The sequence below is a fragment of the Schistocerca gregaria genome, chromosome X, assembly GCF_023897955.1.
Source record: "Schistocerca gregaria isolate iqSchGreg1 chromosome X, iqSchGreg1.2, whole genome shotgun sequence".
NCBI lineage: Eukaryota > Metazoa > Arthropoda > Insecta > Orthoptera > Acrididae > Schistocerca > Schistocerca gregaria.
The window spans coordinates 734045072-734072480 of NC_064931.1; the positions used below are offsets into that span (position 1 = coordinate 734045072).

The following is a 27409-nucleotide window of genomic DNA, read 5'->3' on the forward strand; positions in this document are numbered from 1 at the left end:
TTTAGCGACGAAGGGTCATTCACCAACAGCGGTAACGAAAACCGGCATAATATTCGCTATTGGGCAATGGAAAATCCATGATGGCTGCGACAAGTGGAACATCTGCGACCTTGGCGGGTTAATGTATGGTGCGGCATTATGGGAGGAAGGATAATTGGCCCCCATTTTATGATGGCAATCTAAATGGTGCATTGTATGCTGATTTCCTACGTAGTGTTCTACCGATGTTACCACAACATGTTTCACTACATGACAGAATGGCGATGTACTTCCAACATCATGGATGTACGGCACATAGCTCGCGTGCGGTTGAAGCGGTGTTGAATAGCATATTTCATGACAGGTGGATTGGTCGTCGAAGCACCATACCATAGCCCGCACGTTCACCGGATCTGACGTCCCCGGATTTCTTTCTGTGAGGAAAGTTGAAGGATATTTGCTATCGTGATCCACCGACAACGCCTGACAACAAGCGTCAGCACAGTGTCAAAACAAGTGCGAACATTACGGAAGGAGAACTACTCGCTGTTGAGAGGAATTTTGTTACACGTTTTGCCAAATGCACTGAGGTTGACAGACATCATTTTGAGCATTTATTGCATTAATGTGGTATTTACAAGTGATCGTGCTGTAACAGCATGCGTTCACAGAAATTATAAGTTCGCAAAGATACGTGTATCACACTGCAACAACAGAAATAAGATGCTCAAAGTTACCTACGTTCTGAATTTTAATTTACAAAACCTACCTGTTACCAACTGTCTGTCTAAAATTGTGAGCCATTTGTTTGTGACTATTACAGCTCCATCTATCACAAAGCGAAAAAAGTGGTCCAACTAAAAAATTCATATTTCTTTACGTACTACACGAATATGTAATAAAAATGGGGGTTCGTATAAAAAAACGCAGTTGATATCCGTTTGGCCTTTGGAAACGCCATCTAGCGGGCCAACCATAGCGCCATCTGTTTTGGCCCTTCAAGCTAGACAAGTTTCGTTCTTTGTAGTTTTATCGTTTGACGCTTATTTCGTGAGACATTTGACCCGATCACGATCATATGGCTCTGATCACTATGGGACTCAACTTCTGAGGTCATCAGTCCCCTAGAGCTTAGAACTACTTAAACCTAACTAACCTAAGGACATCACACACATCCATGCCCGAGGCAGGATTCGAACCTGCGACCGTAGCGGTCTCGCGGTTACAGACTGTAGCGCCTAGAACCGCACGGCCACTCCGGCCGGCCCGATCACGATCAATGAACCGACTTGTGTAGTAGTATAGTAGTATAAAGAGAATAATATTCAATCCTAACCGATCATGACTCGCTGAACTGTAGGAACTTTGATGGTGTCGATGACCTTTTAAATAGTTGTTTCCCGCTCCGCAATGGTTTTGGGTTTGTTGCTGTCCGCACCTTGTCTTTAATACAGCCTCACAAAAACGGAGTCGCATGTGTTCAGATCTGCAGAATATGACGACCAATCGAGGCCCATGCCAGTGGGCTCTGGGTACTCCAGAGCCAGAATGCAGTCCCCAAAGTGCTCCTCAAGGACATCAAACACTCTCTTGCTTCGATTGGGTCGAGCTCCGTCTTGCAAGAACCACGTCTTGTCGAAATCAGAGTCACTTTAGATGATGGGGTTGAAATCATCTTCCAAAACTCTCACGTGCCGTTCGGCAGTCACCTTGCCATCAAGGAATATCACACCGATTATACAGTGACTGGACACTGCACACCACACATTCACCCGTTGAGGGAGAAGAGACTTCTCGATCGTGAAATGCGGATTCTCAGTTTCCCAAATGCGCCAGTTTTACCTATTGACGAACCCATCCAAATGAAAGAAATAAAGAAAACTATACTGCGCATACTAATTCCCATCATGCCCCGCGGCCAACCGTGCAGTTTGAACGTCCTAACGCAAACCGTTTAGAAGTTATACGAGGGGCATTTGAAAAGTCCGTGCAAAAAATAAAAACTGCTTTCGTGTTTGTGGTAAACGTTTTTAATTTTTGGACATAGTCTTCTTTTAGACTTATACACTTCGTCCAACGCTGTTCTAATTTGTTGATCCCTTCCGAATAATGGGAATTGTCATAGTCTGCAAAATAGCTATTAGTTGCTACAGTCACCTCCTCGTTTGAATAAAATCTTTGTCCCGCCAGCCATTTCTTCACGTTGGGGAACAAATGGTAGTCCGAGGGAGCCAAGTCTGGAGAACAGGGGGAGGGGTGGGGGGGGGGGGGGGGGGCGAACGAGTTGGAATCCTATTTCCATTAATTTTGCGACCGCAAAAGCTGAGGTGTGTGCTGGTGCATTGTCGTAATGGAAAAGGACTTTTTTGCGGTCCAGTCGCCGGCATTTTTCTTGCAGCTCGGATTTCAAACGGACCAATAACGATGAGTAATTTGCACATGTAATGGTTTTACCCTTTTGCAGATAGTCGATGAGGATTATCCCTTGAGAATCCCAAAAGACAGTCGCCATAACCTTTCCGGTCGAAGGAATGGTCTTCACCTTTTTTTGTGCAGATTCTCCCTTGGTAGCTCATTGTATAGATTGTTGTTTGGTCTCAGGAGTATAGTAATGTGTCCATGTTTCATTCGCACTGACGAAACGACGCTTTTAAGTCCTGCTGATCTTCTTGAACAGCTCCAAACCATCCTTGCAACACTTCACACGATTCCGTTTTTGGTCAAGCGTGAGCAATCGCGGAACCCATCTTGCGGATAGTTTTCTCATGTCCAAATGTGTAGGCAAAATATTTTGTACCCGTTCATTCGAGGTGCTCATAGCGCTAGCAATCACACACGCCTTAACTCTTCTGTCATTCATCACGAAATCATGGATTTTATCAATGATTTCTGTAGTCGTAACCTCGACAGGGCATCCAGAACGTTCAGCATCACTTGTGTCCATATGGTCACTCCAAAAATTTTGAAACTACTTATAAACTGTTCTTTTCGATGGAGTAGAGTTACAGTACTGTTTATCAAGCTTCTCTTTAGTCTCCTGAGGCGTCTTGCCTTTCATAAAGTAATGTTTAATCACCACACTAAATTTTTTCGTCCATTTTTTTACAATCACTCGATTTCCTTGATTCACACGAATGCCAAACACAAAAAATTGACCAATATGGTTGAAATTTGGTGTGCGTTCTTTCCAAAATACTCAGCCATTGACCTCCTTCTTCTGTGCTGGATGCACATGCAGTGCTCGATCTCTTACGGGACTCGGTAAGATTGTCTGCCGCGAGTAATGAGTGTATGGGCAGGAGCACTATGAATGTACTCTTAGTGTGTGGACATTAAGTTGGGAATGTGGATCTCACGGGGGAGCGTACAAGGGATAAATTCCTGTAGTCACACTATCCTCCGTGCCCTCGGTGGCTCAGATGGATGGAACGTCTGCCATGTAAGCAGGACATCCTGGGTTCGAGTCTCCGTCGGGGCACACATTTTCAGCTGTCCCCGTTGATGTGTATCAACGCCTGTCGACAGCCTAGGTTCTTGATTTAATTATCATTTCGTTTAGAAGTAATGACGATTTTATTTCGTATAGTACAATAATTTAGGCAAGTCGGACAATCTGTTGTATTTCAATTTGCACTTTAGAATGGCTATAAAGCCGATATCGTGATTGTGTGAAAAAATGTCAGTGAATAGTAATGACGTAAGTTTCTTCCAAGACGGTTGCCTTTGTAGCGGAAATGCCGCGAATCCGTAGTTATACTTGCGAACTCGTGTACCCTCTCTCCTTTCTGAGCCGAGTCGAGTGCGCTTGCACGGGATAACAGACTCAGGTGACAAACGGGCTGTGGCGGAGCCTCACGAGTCCATTCTACAGGCGCACAAGGACAGGGTGTTTGTAGATGACGTCAGAGGACTCGCTGGTAATTTTAAATTGAGTGTACGGAGATCATTTCTGATCTCTAGTAGGTGAAAACCTGAATGTCATATGTTGTAGCAGATAAGTTCTCTATTCACACTGGTAATGAGTCACCTAAAAGTACCTAACTGTTAAGAGAAGTGGAAAATTGGAATTTGGAAATTTATGGGAAGGATTATGGGACCAAACTGCTGAGGTCATCGGTCCCTAGGCTTACGCACTACTTTATCTAACTTTAACTTAAGCTAAGGACAACACACACACCCATGCCCGAGGGAGGACTCGAAGCTCCGACGAGAGGAGCTGCGCGGACCGTGCAAGACGCCTAAGACCGCACTGCAACACCGCGTGGCATGTGAAAAATGGGATGAGAGTGTGTTAAATGCTAAACTGAAAGAAAATCATGATTCCCCAGTAAATCAGAATAGGTCTACCCATGTAGGAAAGGAATACTAACTGCTCGCATTATTCATGTTATTCGGACGTATAGAAAAGCAGTGCATTGGACCCATGATGATTTATACATATTTTCCGCTTCGTTATCGGTTGAGTATAGTTGGGTCTTGCAAAAGATAATGACAGAAAGACGCCATGTAGACCAGTATTTGTGGCACAGAACGCCTGGAAGCCATGAAACAGATGAGACATTGACTGGTTTCTGTGCAACACTGAATGCGTAGACCGAGCGACGAGACGCATTGGCAAGGGCATTGGACTCGTATCCAGGAGGTCTGTCTCGCAAATCCCAATCGTCCGTCCTGATTCAGGTTTTCCGTGATTTCCATAAATCGGTTAACGTGGATGCCGGGATGGTTTCTTTGAGAAGACACTGCGAATATCCCGTCACATTTCGAGCTTGTGCACCCTCGCTAATGGGTTCGTCGTCGACGGAACATTAAAAACCAGTCTTCTTTTCTTCTTTCGAATGTGCCTAAAATGTCAATGTTTTGGTCACGGTTCTCGACACGTAAGTATTCGTGGTTGGTCAGCAAGAGATAGACCAAGTGCAAACACTCCTCAACAAGAACGATATCGGGACTTAATTACATGATGAAATCCAACAGTTTTTGCAAAGCAATCCCTTATAACGCTTGCAGTTGTGTAAAGTGTTTACAGCTGCCTCAGGAGTTCTTTATTTCCCGACAGCATACATAGCAGAAGATAGAGAAGACGCTCTATATACCAGACATGTGTTCTACTCAAGTCAGTGCAAGGGCGGGTCCGCATATTGTCAGCTCAGCAACATCTAAATTGCGTAATGAGTACTTCATGTGCGCAGTACTTGCTTCAGCCACGCCTGTGCGCATGAAGCTGCCTTGATGATTGAATTTCTTGCGGGTGAGGAAATCAACCGTATATATAGAACACCGAAGTCTTTGGATAGAGTTCATGACGACAGAAACTCATATCGAAATCTACAGCTCCAAATTTAGATTTTCTGTAGTATCGTATCGGTCGCGCGGTTCCAGACGGAAGCGCCTAGAACCGCTCGGCTACAGCGGCCGGCCAGGACAATTACACTCCATACAGTTTGATTCATGTGTAAGAGTTGTTCTAGCATTGCTACGAATTTACATAATTATGTGTAGGTATACATAGTTTCCACGTAGACGACCATATGCGTGCTCTACACTTCCCCAGTCCCGAACACCCATACAGTCCACACACCAACAAGCGAGCTAGTGGAACGGTTAGCGTTCTGATCTCGCATTCGGGAGGGTGGATATAGGTATTTTGTGGTCTCGTTATAAGGCAAAAGTGGTGATGTTACGTTTAAAAGGACATGGCCGATTTCACCCACCTTTATTCGCTCAATCGGAGCACATGCTCCATCATTAATGACTTAGTCGTCTGCGGGACGTTAAACCAAACTTACTCTTTCCTTTTGTCAAGAGATTGCTTTGTAAGCAAGATGATATGGCAGAGATGTTCATCAAACTCCATAGAGAAACGGTACAAGAAAGACATTGTGCATAATGGGAGGTTTAGTGTTAAAATGCTGATAACGCCGGTGGTGGGGAGGAGGAGGGGGGGGGGGGGTGGCGGACGTCGTATTATAAGTCATCTAAGCTGGTTATGTGGTTTAGATGTAGATAGCAAATAGCTATGTGTGTGAGTCACGTTTCTTATATTAAAGTCAGACACGTTTTTTGACAGCTTGCACCTTCCCCTTAGTACAGATGATTTCTGCAAGCTGTATGCCTTCAGTCGCCTGCTTCCGGTTTCCTTCTGCAAATAATTATTGTTTATCTTAAGTTATTCAAAAATGGTACTGAAGTGAAATATGTTAAAGCATGACACTTGTAAAAGATGCTATACAAAAGCCGGCCGTTGTAGCCGAGCGGTTCTAGGCGCTTCAGTCCGGAACCGCGCTGCTGCTACGGTCGCAGGTTCGAATCCTGCCTCGGGCAAGAATGTGTGTGATGTCCTTAGGTTAGTTATATTTAAGTAGTTCTACGTCTAGCGGACTGATGGTCTCAGATGTTAAGTCATAGTGCTTTAGAGCCATTTGAACCATTTGCTGTACAATAAGAAACAGTGGCAACGTACACAAATGATTAATTTGAGGTTGTTACAATAAACTTACGTAAAAGCTTCACTGATATACTGGTTGACTGGTATAGAGTTACTTTCATTTATGTGTTAGCAATAAAATGTAAGAAAATCAGATGAATCGATTAAGAAATAAATATAATATTTTGTACAAGAAAAATATATTTGTAAGAACTCTTCGAAAATATAAAGCTGTGTCCATAATATCTACATATTTATTAGATATGTAATGTAGAAAGTTTAGTGTCTTTTAATACACTCCTGGAAATGGAAAGAAGAACACATTGACACCGGTGTGTCAGACCCACCATACTTGCTCCGGACACTGCGAGAGGGCTGTACAAGCAATGATCACACGCACGGCACAGCGGACACAACAGGAACCGTGGTGTTGGCCGTCGAATGGCGCTAGCTGCGCAGCATTTGTGCACCGCCGCCGTCAGTGTCAGCCAGTTTGCCGTGGCATACGGAGCTCCATCGCAGTCTTTAAAACTGGTAGCATGCCGCGACAGCGTGGATGTGAACCGTATGTGCAGTTGACGGACTTTGAGCGAGGGCGTATAGTGGGCATGCGGGAGGCCTGGTGGACGTACCGCCGAATTGCTCAACACGTGGGGCGTGAGGTCTCCACAGTACATCGATGTTGTCGCCAGTGGTCGGCGGAAGGTGCACGTGCCCGTCGACCTGGGACCGGACCGCAGCGATGCACGGATGCACGCCAAGACCGTAGGATCCTACGCAGTGCCGTAGGAGACCGCACCGCCACTTCCCCGCAAATTAGGGACACTGTTGCTCCTGGAGTATCGGCGAGGACCATTCGCAACCGTCTCCATGAAGCTGGGCTACGGTCCCGCACACCGTTAGGCCGTCTTCCGCTCACGCCCCAACATCGTGCAGCCTGCCTCCAGTGGTGTCGCGACAGGCGTGAATGGAGGGACGAATGGAGACGTGTCGTCTTCAGCGATGAGAGTCGCTTCTGCCTTGGTGCCAATGATGGTCGTATGCGTGTTTGGCGCCGTGCAGGTGAGCGCCACAATCAGGACTTCATACGACCGAGGCACACAGGGCCAACACCCGGCATCATGGTGTGGGGAGCGATCTCCTACACTGGCCGTACACCTCTGGTGATCGTCGAGGGGACACTGAATAGTGGACGGTACATCCAAACCGTCATCGAACCCATCGTTCTACCATTCCTAGACCGGCAAGGGAACTTGCTATTCCAACAGGACAATGCACATCCGCATGTATCCCGTGCCACCCAACGTGCTCTAGAAGGTGTAAGTCAACTACCCTGGCCAGCAAGATCTCCGGATCTGTCCCCCATTGAGCATGTTTGGGACTGGATGAAGCGTCGTCTCACGCGGTCTGCACGTCCAGGACGAACGCTGGTCCAACTGAGGCGCCAGGTGGAAATGGCATGGCAAGCCGTTCCACAGGACTACATCCAGTATCTCTACGATTGTCTCCGTGGGAGAATAGCAGCCTGCATTGCTGCGAAAGGTGGATATACACTGTACTACTGCCGACATTGTGCATGCTCTGTTGCCTGTGGCTATGTGCCTGTGGTTCTGTCAGTGTGATCATGTGATGTATCTGACCCCAGGAATGTGTCAATAAAGTTTCCCCTTCCTGGGACAATGAATTCACGGTGTTCTTATTTCAATTTCCAGGAGTGTATGTACCCTTACGTACTTACGTATCACATGTTTACTTATAAGGCACTACCCATCATTAGTTGTAAGATCCTTCGGCAGCTTTTGTAACTCTGTACAGTACAGTGATACAAGAGTGTGTATGTGATAATGTATTCTCGTACATTGTATGCTTTCATAAGCTGACGTGTAACGTTATCCCAATTACAGTATCAGAATTCAGTGCAATTTCCGAATACTAAGTAAACTATTTATAACACAAATAAATCTGGAGCAGACGACTGGCTTTGCCCAGTTGAAACACACGTTAAACTCTCTACTGTTTACGCCTCAACGAAAGGCTCATTACAAAAAACTGATTTTCACAGATAACTGTTGTACTGTATTGTATGTGACATACCCCTCTGTTGGTTTTATACGCCCTTTTCCTTGCCACAGAGAGAAAAACGGCCGTTAATAACGATCGCTGGCCAGCACACGTCTGTAAGTGGCAAGCATTTTGTGACTTAATGGCGCAGCATTAGTTATGTGATGACATATGAACTTCGTATCTAAAGGAAAATTAGCGTCACACATGATGTAGAAGTATTAGATTAAGCTTATCCATTAAGGATACCTTAGAACCAATGATTGTTAATTGAATGCAAATAAGGTACATAAAACTGCAACCAGTCACTTTTTTGAACAATTATGTTTTATTGCATGAACAGGTTTTCGAACCTTTTCAGGTTCATCATCAGATGGTTTCTGGAGGTTACATCACTATTTCTAGCACAATGCCGGCTGCCGCAAGCCGGCACCCAGCATTATGTTAGAAACAATGATGTAACCTCCAGAAACCATCTGAAGATGAACCTGAAAAGGTTCGAAAACCTGTTCATGCAATAAAACATAATTGTTCAGAAGTATTATAATTTTCAGAAAGTGAGAGAAGAGATGCTTCCGACTATTTTTTTCATTACTATGTATGTCATCACGGCCATCTTTTATTGGGAAGCAAAGCTCAGTTGTTGTCTACAGTAAACAGTCTCTTTACGGATGTTTTTGAATGTTACTGTTGACTCGTTTGCTCAAAACATTTCATGGTTGTGGGTGGTTTTAGTAATGTATAGCCAGCCTTCTTTAATTTAAGTACCGGATGATCAAAAAGTCAGTATAAATTTGAAAACTTAGTAAAGCACGGTATAATGTAGATAGAGAGGTAAAAATTGACACACGTGCTTGGAATGACATGGAATTTTATTAGAACAAAAAAAACCATATTGCTAGACGCGTGAAAGATCTCTTGCGCGCGTCTTTTGGTGATGATCTTGTGCTCAGTCGCCACTTTTGTCATGCTTGGCCTCCCAGGTCCCCAGACCTCAGTCCACGCGACTATTGGCTTTGGGGTTAACTGAAGTCGCAAGTGTATCGTGATCGACCGACATCTCTAGGGATGCTGAAAGACACCATTACTCCGGACGGTCTTTACAGTGCTGTTCATAACATTACTCCTCGACTACAGCTATTGCTGAAGAATTATGGTGGACATATTGAGCATTTCCTGTAAAGAACATCATCTTTGCTTTGTATTACTTTGTTATGCTAATTATTGGTAATTGCTGTTTAGCGCCCGAAAACCTCAAACCAGATACACCTTATTGCTATTCTGATCAGATGAAGCATGTCCGACAATTTTTTGAACGTTTGTATTTTTTTTTGGTTCTAATAAAACCCCATGTCATTCCAAGCATGTGTGTCAATTTGGACCTCAATATCTACATTATTCCGTGATTTATTCAGTTTTCAAATTTATACTAACTTTCGGATCACCCGGTATTTTACATAATAACATCGTCGTAGTAAACACCAATACCGTGGAAAGTGCAGTTCAAAACGGAAGTTCGTGCTGATGGCAATCGGACGTGAAATACTTCGGTTGTCCTGAATCAGTTGTTCGGTTGGTTTAAAAATTAAAGGGGCCAAGCTGCATAGCTCATCGGTCCCCCTGAATCAGTGAACGTCTAAAGTAATTAAAGGAAAACAGGTATGAATCAGACGCTTACCACATAAGACGTAATTTGCACGCGGCCTGATTCTTAAATGCATGTCTGTGTTACTTAGGGGGTTACGAAGTTACAAGGGAAGGAGAAACAGCGCAGAGACACTCGCTCGTGAGTTCTTTCTCCTCATATACGCGAACCCATTCGCAAGGGTGAACTGGAAAAGCATTTTCTCGCGGAAAGAAGAGTATGCTCTAGCGTCTCCAGGGAAAAAAGATCCCTAAAGCGTGTGATTTCGCGGCAGCGAAGTAACCCCGAAGTGACGCGGCGCAAATGCCTAAGCTAAGCGTCACAGCGGAGTGAGTGAATGTTGACGGCGCGAAGTGCACCCTGGCGCTCGGCCGCTTTCGGGCGCAGTCGGGTCGGGCCGCTACCCTACCCCCACCCTCCGACAGTTTCCACACGGCGAGAACCCGCAGTAGCCTGACACGCAGCAGCATCAGTTTCGGCTCGCGAGCCGAAGGCGTCAGACGCGTGGGGTATACATCTAGCTCCTCGCGCTATCTCTCCGTCGTGCACCCGAGCGCCGTGCTGCCGCGTAATGGGAGGACGCGATCGAGTCGCGTCCCCGGCGGTCTGAGTGCGAGCAAAAGGCTGCCGTCTGCAGAAAATAGCTGTCCACTAAGAAGATTCACGAATTCTAGAGGTCATTTCGTAAGAACGAGCGAAGGAAGACGCTGTTTATCGACTGTGCGAAAATGCCGGCTCGCGGCTGGAGACGTGCGTGGCTGAGTGGGCGGTCACGCACGGGCGGCTGAGGTGAATTGCGGTGAAGCTGCGGCCGCAGGGCAATGGCACCGTCTCCGGTGGCCGTCAGTCTGGCGCTGCTGGCCGTGGGTGTGGTTGTGGCCGAGCAGGCGCCGCCGCCGCCGCCGCCACCCCCGCTGCGCTACGAGGCGCCCGACGACTGCAAGTGGCACCGGCTGCGCGACTCGGCCGACGTGGCCCTCACGTGCAAGCTGCGCACCGTCAACAGCGAGTTCGACACGACCAACTTCAGCGTGATCCCGGCCGAGCACACGACGTCGCTGCACGTGGAGTGCGACGCGTCGGTGCGGTGGCGCAGCTCTGTCGAGGAGCGCGGGCTGGCGCACCTGTCGCGGTTGCGCGAGCTGGCCGTCGACTACTGCAAGCTGGCCAAGTGGCCCTCGGCGGCCCTCGCCGGCCTCCGCGACCTGCGCAACCTCACCGTCCGCACGCACAACTCGGACTGGCCCGCCTTCAGCCTCGAGATGTCGCCGCGAAGCTTCGACCCCGTGCCGCAGCTCGAGAGACTCGATCTCAGCTTCAACAACATCTGGTCCTTCCCCGACGGCATCTTCTGCCCGTTGACGACGTTGGTCACGCTCAACGTCAGCTGGAACCGGCTGCAGGACATAACTGAGATGGGCTTTCGCGAAAGGGTGGCCGTACCTCAACCGTTAATGAGTTCTCCAGACGAACAGGCGCCGGAGACCGCCCAACAGGTCCCCAAGGAACCGCCGTGTGGACTCGATATCCAAGTGCTGGACGCATCATTTAATCAGTTTGTGTTGATGCCACCGAACGGCTTCAGCACCCTCCGGCGTTTACGAGCTCTACTTCTCCACGACAACTCCATCACTACCGTTGCCGACAAAGCGCTCGGAGGACTCAAATCGCTGCAGGTATTTGACCTTTCTAATAATGGAGTAGTTGCACTTCCCCCTGAGCTCTTCCTCGACTGTTCGTCAGTAATAAAAGAAATACATCTTCAGAATAATTCCATTAGTGTGCTTGCTCCGAAACTCTTCACTAACCTTGGCCACCTGCTTCTTTTAGATCTTTCCAGCAACGAACTAACTAGTGCTTGGATCAACAGTGAAACATTTTCTGGATTGATACGACTTGTTCTCCTAAACCTGTCGCATAATCGGATATCAAAGCTAGATCCGTCTTTTTTCCGTGATCTGTACACCCTACAGATACTTAACCTGAACCACAATGAACTGGAAGCTATACCCGCGGACACATTTTCTCCTATGAACAACCTACATACTTTGTCACTTTCTCACAACAAAATCAGTCAGCTGGATGCATATGCACTTAACGGATTGTTCGTGTTGAGCCTTCTCTCTATCGACAACAACCATCTTAAAGATATTCATCCTGAGGCATTTCGTAATTGTAGCAGCTTGCAAGATCTGAATCTGAACGGCAACGCGCTCACATCTGTTCCAAAGGCCTTGCACGAGATGCGTCTCTTACGAACTGTAGATTTAGGGGAGAATCTCATTAAAGACTTAGACGATCCGGGATTTTCTGGGATGAATAATCTGTACGGCTTACGGCTCATAGGAAACCATCTCACGAATATAAGTAAAAACGTTTTTGACGAACTCCCGTCCTTGCAGATACTCAATCTAGCGCGAAACAAAATACAACATGTCGAACAGGGTGCATTTGATGACAGCAAAAATTTGCAGGCCATTAGGCTAGATGCCAACTTGCTGACAGATATTAACGGCCTCTTCGTAAATGTGCACAGTCTGCTGTGGCTGAATATATCTGACAACAATTTAAGCTGGTTCGATTACGCTCTCGTCCCAATGAGCTTACAGTGGCTCGACATGCACAAAAACAACATAGAAGAACTCGGCAACCACTACAGGCTGGAAGAAAGGTTACGAATACAGACGCTGGACGTGAGCTTCAACAAACTAACGCACATCTCTGAAGCTTCGATTCCAGACAGTGTCGAGTTGTTATTTCTAAACGATAACCTGATACACACCGTCGAGCCACACACTTTCTTAAAGAAGGTTAACCTCACGAGGGTAGACTTGTACGCAAATCAGATCGTGACGATGGAACTGAACGCAATGCTTCTGTCGCCGATAGAAGACGGTAAGCCGCTGCCTAGTTTCTACATAGGGGGAAACCCGTTCCAATGCGACTGCGACATGGAGTGGCTCCAGCGAATCAACAGCCTCGACCATTTACGCCAGCACCCGCACGTCAAGGATCTGGAGAGCATATACTGCAAGCTCATCTACAACCGTCACCGTACTTACATACCACTGGTGGAAGCCGAGCCATCACAGTTTCTGTGTACGTACAAGACTCACTGCTTCGCCCTGTGCCACTGTTGCGACTTCGACGCGTGCGACTGCGAGATGACGTGCCCGCCCAATTGTACCTGTTACCACGACGAGTCTTGGGCCGCTAACATCGTCGATTGTACGAATGCAGACTACACCGAAATGCCGGTTAACATCCCGATGGACGCCACAGAGGTCTACATAGACGGGAATAATTTCGGAGAAATATCCAGCCATTCTTTCATAGGAAGAAAAAATCTGAAGATTCTGTACGCTAATAATTCGAACATAGAGGCCATATATAACAACACGTTCAGCGGTTTGTGGCAGTTGAGTATTTTACACCTGGAAAAAAATCGGTTGAGAGAGCTGCAAGGTTTCGAACTGGAGAAACTGGAGAACCTGCACGAACTGTACCTACAGGACAACGAACTCCGCAGGATCAACAACCGAACCTTCGTGCGCATGAAACAGCTGCAAGTGCTGCGCCTGGACGGGAACCAGCTGACCAGATTCGAGGTGTGGGTGCTGTCGCAGAACCCGTACCTGGTGGAGATCGGGCTGGCGGGGAACCCCTGGTCGTGCGACTGCGAGTACACGCGGCAGTTCCGCAGCTGGCTGCGCGCCAACTACGGCAAGGTGGAGGGCGCGTCGGCCGTGGTGTGCGCGCTGGGGCCGGCCGTGGCGCAGCTGGACGCGGCCACGTGCGCCGCGCTGGTGGCCAGCGTGACGAAGGCGGTGGGCCGGCGCGACGTGCACGACTACCTGCCGCTGTCGCTGCTCGCGCTCGCCGGCCTCCTCGCAGCCGTGGCCGCGCTCTCCGCCGCCCTCTACTACCGCCGCCAGCTGCGCGCCTGGGCCACGTCGCGCTGCCGCTTCCGCAACTGCTACGAGGCCACCGCCTCCTTCCACGAGGACCACGCCGACCGCCTCTTCGACGCCTACGTCAGCTACAGCGTCAAAGACGACGCCTTCGTCAGCCAGGTGCTGGCGCCGGGCCTCGAGCAGGGCGACCCCCCGTTCCGGCTGTGCCTGCACTACCGCGACTTCAACGTCAGCGCCTACATCGCCGACACCGTCGTCGAGGCGGTCGAGTCGTCGCGGCGCACCGTCGTCGTCCTCTCCAAGAACTTCGTGCAGTCCGAGTGGTGCCGCTTCGAGTTCAAGTCGGCGCTGCACCAGGTGCTGAAGGAGCGCCGCCGCCGCCTGGTGGTGGTCTCGCTGGGCGACGTGTCGCAGCGCGACCTGGACCCCGACCTGCGGCTCTACCTGAAGACGGCCACCGTCGTGGAGTGGGGAGACCGGCTGTTCTGGCAGAAGCTGCGCCTCGCCATGCCCGACGCCAAGAAGGGCGCGCGCGGCCGCGGAAGCGCCAGGGCGCGCCAGCCGCCGCCGGCACGCTTCCCCCGGGACGCCCCGCAGCCACAGCCGCTGTGGGCGTAGCGCATATTCCGCCGCAGGTACGTCCACTCTCCTTTCTGCCACTACGCCTCATCTGCACCTCGCCGATTACCGACCTACCATTTACCGAAACTTACGGCCCTTCTTTTCGTATATTTCCCTTCCCTGGCAATTTTCCCGTACTTGGAACCCGCAGACTGTCCTTACCAGTCGTAGATTTAGCATTCGTACGAAAATGTGTGTCGCCTGATGCCGTTATTGTCACAACACTGTCATTTTAGGGTGAGAGATAAAGTCGTGTATTTCAGCTGTATGGTTCGGCACGTAACAATTCCTTGTTGTATATCCGTATTGTTCTGAAATCAACTTGTGAAGAATGCTGCTCCACGTCACATCTTTGGGCAACATATCGAAATTTTAATAACCTTAACAATAACAAGATTCAGCATTGTCACACTGACCTGAAAACATTTATTTTGCTTTTAGACATTCGTCAATCCGACATAGATGGCGAGTAGACTTGGATCACCAGTAATTTCCTGGCTAGTAAAATTGTCAATAAGCACGAAAATTCAGAGATCTGTTTATACGCCAAAAAATGAGATGAGAACTTTCGCCTATTCGTTTCTTCGTTGTACAATCTGAACTGGAGGTAATCTAAGAGTTAAAATAACGTCTTTTGTATCTGTATAACGAAGTTCTGTTATTATACCTTTTATTATTTAGTCAAACCACTCGTTCACTCGTTTGTTAGTCGCGTATTTCAGACTAACCGATTAGGAATTTTGCAATTCGAGAACTTCATTTTGCTTTCCCACTGCCCTTCCTCTTCTACATTTCGCTGTTATCTACTACCATCTTTATCATCGTCACGCATGTAAACGTTACTCGTTCACGCACTCACATGGACTGAGTATTATCATTCATGATTCCTGCTCATGGGTACCAAACGATGTCACTGATGTCTATGAGTTTGTACAAGTACGTATCTGATTAAGAGATCGAATGAACTGTTGATGTACTAGTAAATCTCTTTGTAAGGGACCCAAATAAGTGACAATTGTAACAGGAGTGCCTCGTTACTTAAGTATGACTCAAGATTTACGTAATTCTATTTCTGACGAATTAGTACTAGTGAGTATATGCAGTTAATATTCAACAAGTTACTCATTGTGACGTTACATGATAACATCTGTAATTAAGCTTACAGATAAAACTTCCACATGTTTCAACCAACTGTTTTTTATCATATTCAGAGTGTGGCGAACTTCGACAGTTAAATTTCACTGTAAGACTTCAGAGAACTGCATACATCAGCGAGTATTTGCAGCATAACACTCCCATCTTCTGAAACTGAGTAATTTGTATGTACCTCTGTGGGCGCGTGTATGGTTTCTCCTCAGAAAGGATAAAGACTGGGTGACAAAGGTAAAGCTTATTCCTAAGTGTGATGACACAGTGTTTATTTCAGGATTCATAATTACAGTTACACTGGCTGACGCCAGTCCAGCCAGTTTATGTTAGGTATTCGGTTGATCCTGCAAATTATCCTATTTGGGTTCCGAGTAGATCCTTAACTCTTCTCGCAGTCCGTCTCGTAGGTGAGTATCGTCTTGCAAGTCCTCTACGTTTAACGTTTATGTAACACCGAATAAATAATTAACCTCCAGGCACCAAATTTACTCCGTAGCTTCGTTATCGGTGTCTCACGGAGAAAAATGTAAATATGGTACATAGAAGTTCCTGATAACCATTGATGCTAGCCAACTGTAGCGAATAGAAACAAAAAAGTGTTGGGAGTATTTTTTTCTTCAGTGACTATCATATCCTTCATTTTTTCCTGCGATTTTGAGTCCCATGCTGGTATTTATCTTATGTGTCGGATGATGGTGAGAGCATAAGCAACCAACCGATTAAACATGCGGAAAACAATCTATTTCAATTATTAATGATTCACAGACAATATTATATGCGATACTGATGTTGTACTCGCTTCTCTTTCTTTTTGCTGAAACTGGTTCTGTGACATTACTATAGTCTTTCACATTCTTTTTGTTCTGTGAGTTAGGAAGTTGCTTAAAAAGTAATGAAACGATGACCAATTACGTCGACAAACTTATTTAATTTTTAGCTACTTTCGTTGAGAACGATGTAAACAGTTCACAATAAATATGGCAATAAACGCCATTACATATTGCTCTTGCCTTTTCGTATTAGGCACGTCAGGATTAGTAGGGAATTACGATGTAATTGATGTAGTGCATGCTGCAGCTCCCCTAACTTGGCAGCGAGACGCTGTCATTTATTAGCTCGTAGTAAATAATGCCGGTTATAAACTGCCGGAACGCTGACACGCTTTCTTGGCGTGCTAGGGGAGCTCCGTTAAGCTGCGGATTGTATGAAGCGACACTGCAACGGCAATGCCTTGCGTTCCTTTATTGTATGACGGGTTCGCCACCACAATGTATTACTAGCAAAGTCTCTCTGCTCAGCTAAAATCATCAACAAAATTTATCGTGCGGATATGAAGTTTTATAGCCCGCACGGTTCACCACAATAGCACAACTATGTTGTAAATTATATCATTCACGTACAATATTACTCGGAGAGTTTTAGATACTTAATCTCGTATGTTGTTAAATACACTACTGCTGCAATGATAAGAGATATGTCCTCATGCGGAGGACTTGCAGGTAATGGTGGCGAGTCAATATGTTGTGTAATCTTTGATATGTGCCTGTCTACTGAATGATGATGAAAGACCAGTTTTTTTGTGAACGGTAAACTGGTAACGACTAGCAAAGGGGAAAATGACATATTAGCGTGAAAATTCATTTCATATGTTACAGAAACCACGACCAGTACTTCCATATATAAACAACAGTTTTGCTTTATGCATAACTTGTCTATTTCCTTATTTCAGAAAGTGACATGTATTTCAGGAGATGTCTAATTTAGAAAATGAATGCTGTACAGCGTCATACAAATATTGAGGACTCAGTGGGCATGGTTTTCTAGAGGATGAAATGTAAGTTATTATATTGTTGTCTAAAACATGCGATCCTTGGAATTAGTGAATTCCGATATATGAAAAATAAAGTTTTTATCAGTTTCTGAAAGCATGCTGGATCCGCCACATTCTATTGTTCATTAAATAGTTTTCAGTTGTATTTTGTAACAGCAGCGAGCACCACACGCCAGTAAAATGACTTTGTGTATTCTACACATTCCACCGTACACACAATTTTTTTCTTTAGCAGTGTGACCTACTGAAAAAATAACGGGTTTTGTATTTTTACAGTTCCATGCACTCTGTTATACCTATAAACGCGTTTTGTATATACGCATTTTAGTGACTGAAGATAAGCTACGAGAATATTCCTTTGTGTATGTTCCACACACAAGTTCTTTGTAATTATCTACAGAACATATTTTGGAGCAGTATAACGTGTTATTCTGGTTTTCAGCTGAGCTGTCTCTAAAACAGGATGTTTTTTATCGGTTAATGCTGACAGTTTTATCGATAATAATAACTTTTACACAGTCCATTTCTTATAGTTTCCACCTTTAAATATATTTAAGTGATATAACGATTTGCAAAATAATATTCATTACTTCACGTATGCTGACGAATTTACTTCAGTAAAATGACAGTCAAAGACCCTTCAACCCAAAATCTGTCAAATACTTCTAAGTAATGGAACATAAACGCGTTCGGTCATAAGACTTATAAATTTAATTTACTAAATCCGAGCCCGTAACTATTGTTTATGTTTGTTCCTGCAACGACCGCGTCACACGCCATATTACGTTTCCATATTGCTTGTTAATATTTTGGAACTAAAAGTGTCATCTTCTATTGGAAGCTTTACTTAAAGTAGTTTTCTGCAGTGCATTTCTACAATTTACAGCCCGGCCATACTTACCTGAAATATTAATTGTTGTTGATATTCATTGGAATTCACGCGTATATAATTAGTAATAATCCAGGTGTTCCAGTTTTTCCAGTAGGTTGTATATGGAACTTGCGCCTGAAAGCTAAAAAAAAAGGACATAGCTACTTTGTAGGAAATGAAGGAAAGCTCTGAAACAGCCTCGTGTAGATCCGTTGATGCGGAAATGTTATAGCAATGCACAGCGCTATGTCTGAAGTAGTGAGGAAAGTACGACCAAGTTGCCACTGAGTCTCCTGTCTCCTTCTTCCTTCTTATTAATCATTACGAGCACGAAGAAATTTAATTTCTATGAGAGGAAGTTTCTTCTTACAGAATGACTAATGACGTGATCTGAGATACTAACAGGTTAATCATTGAATGATATTCGTGTTAAGGTATAGTGAAACATTTTCGAAGGTTCTCATATCTGACAGTTACTGTTCCTCCATTATTCACAGGTGGAGTTCTATGTGTTCACCTACCGAAATATCGCACTTTGCGCACTTTGCGTTCCTGTAAGTTATTTAAACGCTCTATACGCCAGGTAAACCTTAAGTTTCACTTGGTTCCAAATGTCGTTGCTCTCCTGTTATCAGCTCATAGTATATGAATCATTATATTTCATGACAAGCAATATTTGTGTTGTATCTAGTAGATAGAAACTAATGACTAATTAATTTGCGTCTCGGTCCTTATTCAAGGGCTGAAAAGCTACTTCATTAAATTGCTTCCTTCGTATTTTTTCTACAAAAAACTGTTCAGTAAACTTGCTCTTTCTTGTAGTTTTCACATTTCTGTGGATGACGGGTGACGGATGACGGCGTTGAAATTAAGTGTCAAAGATGTTGCCACCAGGCTCAGAACTGGAGAGATTTTCATCAAATGTGTGATCATGCATTAATCTCGTCGAGTGCCAAATCGTCAACGATAACTTTATGGTTGAAGATAGAGGCTTTGACGTTATTACGTGGAACGACACGATTTGCTACCGAATACTTTGAACATTTTGTAGCATTATATTGTTTGCAAATACGTAATTCTCGAATAATTCATTCACTGAAAGATTTTTATGACGTGCAGTCTTCTGAAATGGACTTTTGTTCAGCAGCCAGCTCAGATGTAATTTAATGCTATTGAACTCAGCTATAACGTAATATTTGTGTGTATATAGTGCAGTCATTGAAAAGTAGCAATAAGTTCATAATACGAACCAATATAACCAATGAAGTTGTATGTTACTATGCAGAAACGGGAAGCCTCAGCACAATGCCTTCGAATGCTTACGGGTATGACGATCTAATAAAAAAGAAATGCTTCGACAAAACATTTAAATAATTTTCGTTGGATCTGACAGCTTAAATCGACCAAATACTGGCTCACATCTTACTGATAACAAGTTGTATATAGCGTATGGATAATGAAGAAGACGACAGATTGGGACGAATGGAATCAGAATTCAAAACAGTTCGTCTAGCGGAAAGTGATAATAAAACAATGAAACTTTTCAGAAGTGTTTAACTTGGATCATACTCTCTGCATCTTGGCCTCCGCTCTGTACCTGTTGCATGTGGTCTCTATTTACAAATACGTAGAGGGTTCGTACACATTTAGTTTATGAAAAGGTCCGTTGATGAGCTTCACAGATAACTTTGCCCTACTAAAGGATAATTTCGTAACATTTAGTTTTTAATATCAACACGGCGCTACATGGCATTCACGTATTATACAATGCGCAAATCTTGCAGGCTAGTTTTGGATAAGAATATATAATAATGTTCAAATTACGCTATGGGACGTAATACTTCCACTAATTTGAAAATCAGTGTTGAAAAAATGTAGGTCACGGAAGTGAACAGTTGGTATTAGTTAATATAAGGAACTGTAATCATGTGGACCAAGGCAGGGGCGTTTAAAAAGAAATATAATGAAAAGTATGAAGTGATGATAACGAGTGATATAAATATATATATATATATATATATATATATATATATATATGTGTGTGTGTGTGTGTGTGTGTGTGTGTGTATGTGTGTGTCGGCGCTTTTAACAAACGACTCCTAAGGTCTCCTGGCTTCAAAATCAATTAGATGAAACGCCCATATTCAAAATAAAAAATTTTATTTAACTTTGAAATATTTACAACGTAATTTACACAGTGTTATTTTGAAAACGGTTTCTTCCAAGCTAGCTTTAGAAAATCAAATCATATCCTTTCACGCAAATGTTTAAATTCATTCTGTCCATTTGATATACGAAGAGAATTGACAAACTGCCAGAAGTATACCAGTATTCGATAAAACTGCAAGTGCTTTGAAAACGCCCATTTACACAGCTTTTGCGTACGTCTTTCGAATTAACGACTGCTCTAATGCAGCGAATGATGCTTTTTTTCTTTTTTAACAAAACCTTGCTGTTACTGGGGCGGAACACAAACTCGTTTGTCCTGAGTGGCGATGGAAATCCACTTTTATTGCATTTTCCTTTCTGCGACCACAGTTGTAGGGATAATAATTTCAGTTCCTCCCGGTCGAACGTTATTTCGTATATTAGGGCAGATAAAACTATATTCATGGATAGCAATATTTTTATACAGCGCTGCTCCTGCAATGTAAAGTAATAAAACGTTTTCGGGCAGGAAAACAATCAGAAGAGCCCAATGGCATCAGAAAAAAAGAATAATAATAATGCAACATCAGATTGCATCATAACGTTTTTTTTTTCCTGAATGTTGTTATGCGTAATGGTATCTGCACCGAAAAAGCCATTACTTTTTGATAGAGTTAGCTTTGTACTCTATGGAAGGCGTATAAATAAATAGAAATGACATTATTTACCAAAACGATGGACAGTCATATTCATCCATGTAGCAGCATTTAAAAGCGACCAGTAACAATTTTTTTTCTTTCACTAAATCAGTTAACAGTAGAAATTTTGGGAATTGTGTAATTATTTCCGAAAACTTATGAAAATGCAGAGCACCATTGCGTTCCGTAGAGTCATAAATATGGCTGCCGGACATTAATTTAGAGAAATCAGTCATCATAGTAGTTTGATGGGTGTGACATCCAATTCAAATGTCTAGATAATGTTTGCTAATCGCATGCAGTGAAGAAGTATACACACGTGCTTTACATACGTTATAACAATAATTTGTTGCTCTAAAATTCAGCTAGTGAATAATTTCTATACTGAGAAATTTCCTCACAGTTGATTTGCATAAACGGTGTGACGGGAACTAGTTGTAGACAACGGTGTTGTTTCAAAGATATGACCATATTATATTCCTGTTTTTGAACGTATTTTCTTTGTTAATTTTAGATGTTAGTTAATTATCTGCATGGTTCCGGGATCATAATGGCGAACTCTTGCTACGATATAGAACAAGTTAGTTTTACAGCTACAGTAGGCGACTCTTCCGCAGCAAATATTATTACAACATGCTGATCATTTGTATGATTTGTTAAGCTACTTTTTTCTGTACAAACATCTTTGACCCCTTTTGCGACTCTCTCAGCAATGCTGCTTCAAGCGATTAAATTTCTATTCTACAAACCACACTGGAAGAATGCTGTATTTAACGATTCTTTATTCCTACAAGAAATAGTTCCCTTTTCTGTTCCTATAGCCCAGATAAATGCTTAATGTATTCAAAACTTTCTCTATAACGCTGACTTTCGATTCTGCTCCAAAGACAAATATAAACACCAGTCCTTTCTGACTTCCTTATCTTTCTTTTTAACTTTTCATCTTGTGCTTCATTATTTCCTACATCTTTGGCGCGTCACAAGTAAGACTTCGACGTGCAACCAAGGTAGTTATAAAGTGTTAGAGGACGAGGTATAAGTGGTAAAAAAAAGATGTTGTCCACTCAAATAAGTTATATCCCCCAAACCTCTCCTACCAACAAATTTTACATTATGGACATCATCTCAACTTTTTTATTTGTGGAGTTTCCTGAGAGCCTTAGCTGTTATCAACGGATATTACAAATGATTTATTTCAGTAAAGACGTCGTAAAAGCCCCGAATAATCAAGAAAAGCTTCTAGGTATGGAATGGTGAAGCATCCTGTGATCCGACTTGCCCATCGATGCAGAAATAGAATCAAATCGTTACGAACGTTTGTGAACTGGTAGTTATAAGTAACTGCAGTGATATAAGTACAGTATTTTCGTGTATCCATCATATATATATATATATATATATATATATATATATATATATATATATATATATATATATATATTCGTCTTCCCTATTTTTTCTTACGGAGTTCTTAACTCTTTCGTTCATTCTGCTGAAACCGTGGCTCCGGTGCTGTTTTGGTAACACTTTTATGACTGTATAGCCAACTTCAGAAGAAGCTGAGAAGTGGAGTTCCATTCTCATTGCTCTTATCACAGTATGAGTCATTGGTATCTTTGTATAATGGTGTGAAACGTACTGGTTCTAAATAATCTCTTCAATGATGTTGTCGATTATATTATGATTTTCTTTTCAACATTTCAAAGAAAGACGTTATGAATGTACAAATTCTACAAGTGTGTTAGACACGTTATCAGCGTTTGTATACTCAGAGTTTACAGGTAACTGAGCAAACTAAGCATGTTTATGTGACGTTGTAATCTTAATAGTATTACTTGACGGTGAGTGCGTTAACTTATGAATTACGGGCACGGAGCTCATCGCTCTTGCAGCAGCCACCCTTATCACAGAGACCGCAGCCGTGCTTCACCATGCAGATATCTCTTCCTCGCACCACAAGAAGAGGATTACAGACTTCCATCCACTAAACAACACCCTAAAGTGTAGGCTTCGTTGTGTTCCTATCGCATTCTTTCAGCAGGAAGCCACAGGTCATATAGGTGACTCAGAGGCGTTTCTGTTTCATATTCTACATTCGTGGTGCACGCTGTTCTCCATTTCGATGCATAATTTCGTAACGTAGAAAACATGCATGAAACCGTATTCCATCGTTAGCTATGGGGATTGTAGTATCAAGTTAACTCTCTCCAAGAAATGGAAACACGAACATATTCAGTATCACATGGTCACCTATTACGATCTAGTAATATATAAAGGGTCTTGTTTAGACAAAGCATAAGGCCTATTTTCCGACCGCCCAAGAAGCTGATAGAAGTTCTCTGCCCAGTTTAGGACAGTTTTGGATACTGTGGAAGCAACTATATCGATCAATGAATTCGTAAAGTCTCCATGTAGTACGTACGACACCAAAATTGCATTAAAAATATTGGTTTAAAAAAATCTGCGGTTGCTGAAGACGGTCTCACAAATATAAATAACATTATCTTTCATGGGATAAAAATTTTATCTTACGAATCAATCTAAAGAGAAACAGTCATCAAAGAGGCTGTTGAGATGAAAATTTTCAGCAGTAACTTTAACAGAAACAGCAGCTATAATTTGAATTATGCTCGGAAGTGGGTTATAGATGTTAAGAGACCACAGAGAAATTCGACTTGTTGCTTACGCTCCAACAAGAACCACTAGTATCGGAAATATCGACATGATCTTTGGAAGCATGGCCTCACGATGACGTTTGTCTCCCAATCACATTTATGACAGTTAGTTGTTTCTGTCAAAGACGGTGGAGATAATCATCGAGAGCTGGAATTTTTATTGTAATTTGACATAGCAAGATAACCAAGAATAAGTGTGTAATCTAAATCATAGGGCTAACCGCACTTGAAGTTTCAGACTACACCTTAAGAAACTAGTTTAGCCTTTCCTAACTACAATGCAGTTTAGTAATAGTGCGAAGTGACGATTATAGTGCCCAATTTCATGATGAAAATCATCATGAGAGATAGTATTCCTCTACACCGACTCTATTTGTCACAGTAGATGAAAGAATATCACCGATTATACAGCCCGCACCTGAGGTTGTTCCATCATGTCAAATGCATGCCCAATGACGAAGAGGTCTTGTGATCCTACTGGTCAGGAAGCTACGATCAGCTTTTAGGGAACACCGGCTAATGGAAGAAGTGATTAGGAAATATACTTTTGATGTAGCCCATTTGCAAGTGTTTCCTAAACACTTGAATGTGTCCTCAGTCTACTCGAGAGATGCGTAAATTGTTGTAGGCTGCGGCTACCCATATGATTATGCCCAGAATAGGAACCGTACATCAGTGCTTGATCAAGCGTCAAATTTATCCTAGCAGAGAATCATCACTCACGCTAAGTCATGACCTGCTATCGTTACCGAAAACAACTTTTCATTCATTACTGCAGTTGTGTCTTTCGCCACATTTACGCAGGCTGGCTGCACGGTTATGCGATTTGAGATGAATGTGGATATCGCAAGCCATACTCGTAGCCCAGTTGCCAGTAAATCCGTACTAATCATTCTAGCGGGCGTTGTCAGGTAAAAAGATTTCCTAATTTCCGATGCGTTAGTCGAGGATCAGAAATGGCTTCTCGTCTGATGTGGTTGTTCATGAGTTGATCCGTATACGGCCATAGTATGCGATCCCGTTGGCAAATATATACATCACCCTTCGACCACCCGCGCCAAACTTTATAGATCATAGGCTTTCTATTTTCAACGTATTGCAGAATTCTCAGAATGGATCTTACAGTCCCCAGCCAGCCCACAATAAAGCTTAATGGATTTCAGTTAATTGGACGAATTCTGCTCACTGACGCCGTGCTGCTGTGTTCGTAGTACGATGCGCAACACACCTGTCCCCTCTCAAAAAAACGAATACACGTCATGTGCTTTCGCTCGCAGTATGTGATGCTACTTGACTTACAGCACTACGTCCTGTAGCCTTTTATTTACTACCCTCTCCCAATGTCCCATGCAAATATGACGTTGTGCCGAAACACCGAACCCACCCACTAGTTCCTCGAATACATGGAACTTAAAGGATGTAAGAGAAATAGGAATTTAACGTCTCGTCGACGGAAAGATAATTACAGACGGATAAGAAGCTAGTGTAGGAGAAGGATGGGGAACGAAAACGACCATGCGCTTTCTCAGCAACCATTCCGGTATTCGCCTTAAGTTTAGGGAAATCGCAGAAAACTAAGGAAGGAAGATTAAGGTTTAGCGACCTATCGACAACGAAGTCATTAGAGACGGAGCACAAGCTCGAATTGTTTGAAGGAGAGAGAAGGAAATCGGCCGTGTCCTTTTAAAGAAACAATCCAGGAATTGTCAGGAGCAACTAGGGGGAATCACGGAAAACCTAAATCAGGAAGGCCGAACGCGGATTCGAACTGCCATCCTGCCGAATACGAGTTGGATCAAATGGCTCTGAGCACTGTGGGACTTAACAACTGAGGTCATCAGTCCCCTAGAACTTAGAAATACTTAAACATAACTAACTAAGGTCATCATACACATCCATTCCCGAGGCAGCATTCGAACCTGCGACCGTAGCGGTCGAGCGGTCCCAAACTGAAGCGCCTAGAACCGCTCGGTCACAAACGACGGCCGAATACGAGTCACATGTCTGATTTGTGCACCACCACTTTTATTGTGGAAGCGAAGGAATGAGACTCCGTTTCGTGTATTCGTGTAGTCGAGCATTACACTCGATCGCGTTTGCAGGTAAGAATAAAGCAGTGGCTACGTTGTTTAATCAAAGTTAATCGTGGGGATTTAGGTGACTAGTAAGAACTATACCATAATAATAACCCGAGAAAATAACACCCTCACTCAATACTAAAAATGAATAGTGGATCAGTTAACTAGATGCCCTCAAGTAAACCAATGTTCGGAATTGACAACTGAGGAATAGGGTACACCAATATTATTCATGAGGTTTCACTAGTCAACAAAAGCAACTCTTTCATTTAAAAATGTTTACAGTACAGTCTTTTCATATTTTGAAAGGCATTATTTGGTTGTGTCGTGTCATAGAGAAAAATGCTAGCAATGCAATGAAAAGCGGCAGTGTACCATAACGGCCTGCTGCGTAGCCTGAAGGTGGCATGCGAGTTCAGACAGTTGGCTGTGGTTCATTTCGATCACGTAAATTATGTAGATAATTTACGCCTCTCGAACCGTAAACGTAACTGTCTATAACTCATGCCATTACTGCCTATCAGAGTGGATGAGCATCCTATACAAAACGCTCCCAACATGGCGCGAAGCGTGAGTTTCCTTGTAGTGGACACAGAATATACTTGTTGACTTACGTGTAGACTGCTCGAAATATGACTAAAATGAGAATGAGTGGTCCTGCTGGATCTTAATTCATGACTCTGTTGGAACATGAAAAGAAAATATACTTGTGATTGGTACAATTTACTATTCCCACCTGAAGTGGAAGTTTCTAAAAAGCCAGGTCACTTTTACAAATAAATGCTGAAGGGACTGCAGATGTCTGGTTCCGAAATCTGGGTGATCCTAGTCGCGAAATACCTCCCAGAAGATGAATTCTTTCGCGAATGGAGAGTTTCTTCGTATAAAGCAACATATCTGTTAGCATCATCTCGCTGTAAATTAACAACTATAAAGCGGAAGAAGTTGCACTAATATAGAACTCCGCCAAATTATTTCTCCTTTCGGCAACAACACTGTTATGCTAAATTTGGGCATCTATTAGTTAATAACCATTTGCTAAACAAAGAATCACACTTTAGTTGAATGTCAGTCATACAAGAACAGCAAAACCTTCACTTCATTATGTGTCACACTACAACGTCTTTACATTAATTCATTAGAAATCTTACATTTCCATTTGGAACTACTGTGGTAACATTTTCTAATGTGGCTTTAAGTTTAATAAAAGTTACAAATATCTGCTGAAACTGTGTGGCTGTGTGGAATATGAAAAGTTTCGGTTAATTTTCATATTCTGGAAACTTAAATAGAAACATGAAACATGTTTCTC

The 27409-nt window shown here is 43.6% G+C and overlaps 1 protein-coding gene across 1 annotated transcript in view; it reads left to right on the forward strand.

Annotated features, from left to right (window-relative positions):
- The first annotated feature begins 10589 nt into the window (after positions 1–10589).
- The window catches only part of LOC126298842 (toll-like receptor 6), a 319072-nt gene continuing 302252 nt past the window's right edge, over positions 10590–27409 (forward strand). The window contains exon 1 of the mRNA XM_049990329.1: positions 10590–14661. Coding sequence (XP_049846286.1) covers positions 10934–14644 — 3711 coding nt within the window. The 5' untranslated portion in view covers positions 10590–10933 and the 3' untranslated portion in view covers positions 14645–14661. The remainder of the gene's footprint in view (positions 14662–27409) is intronic.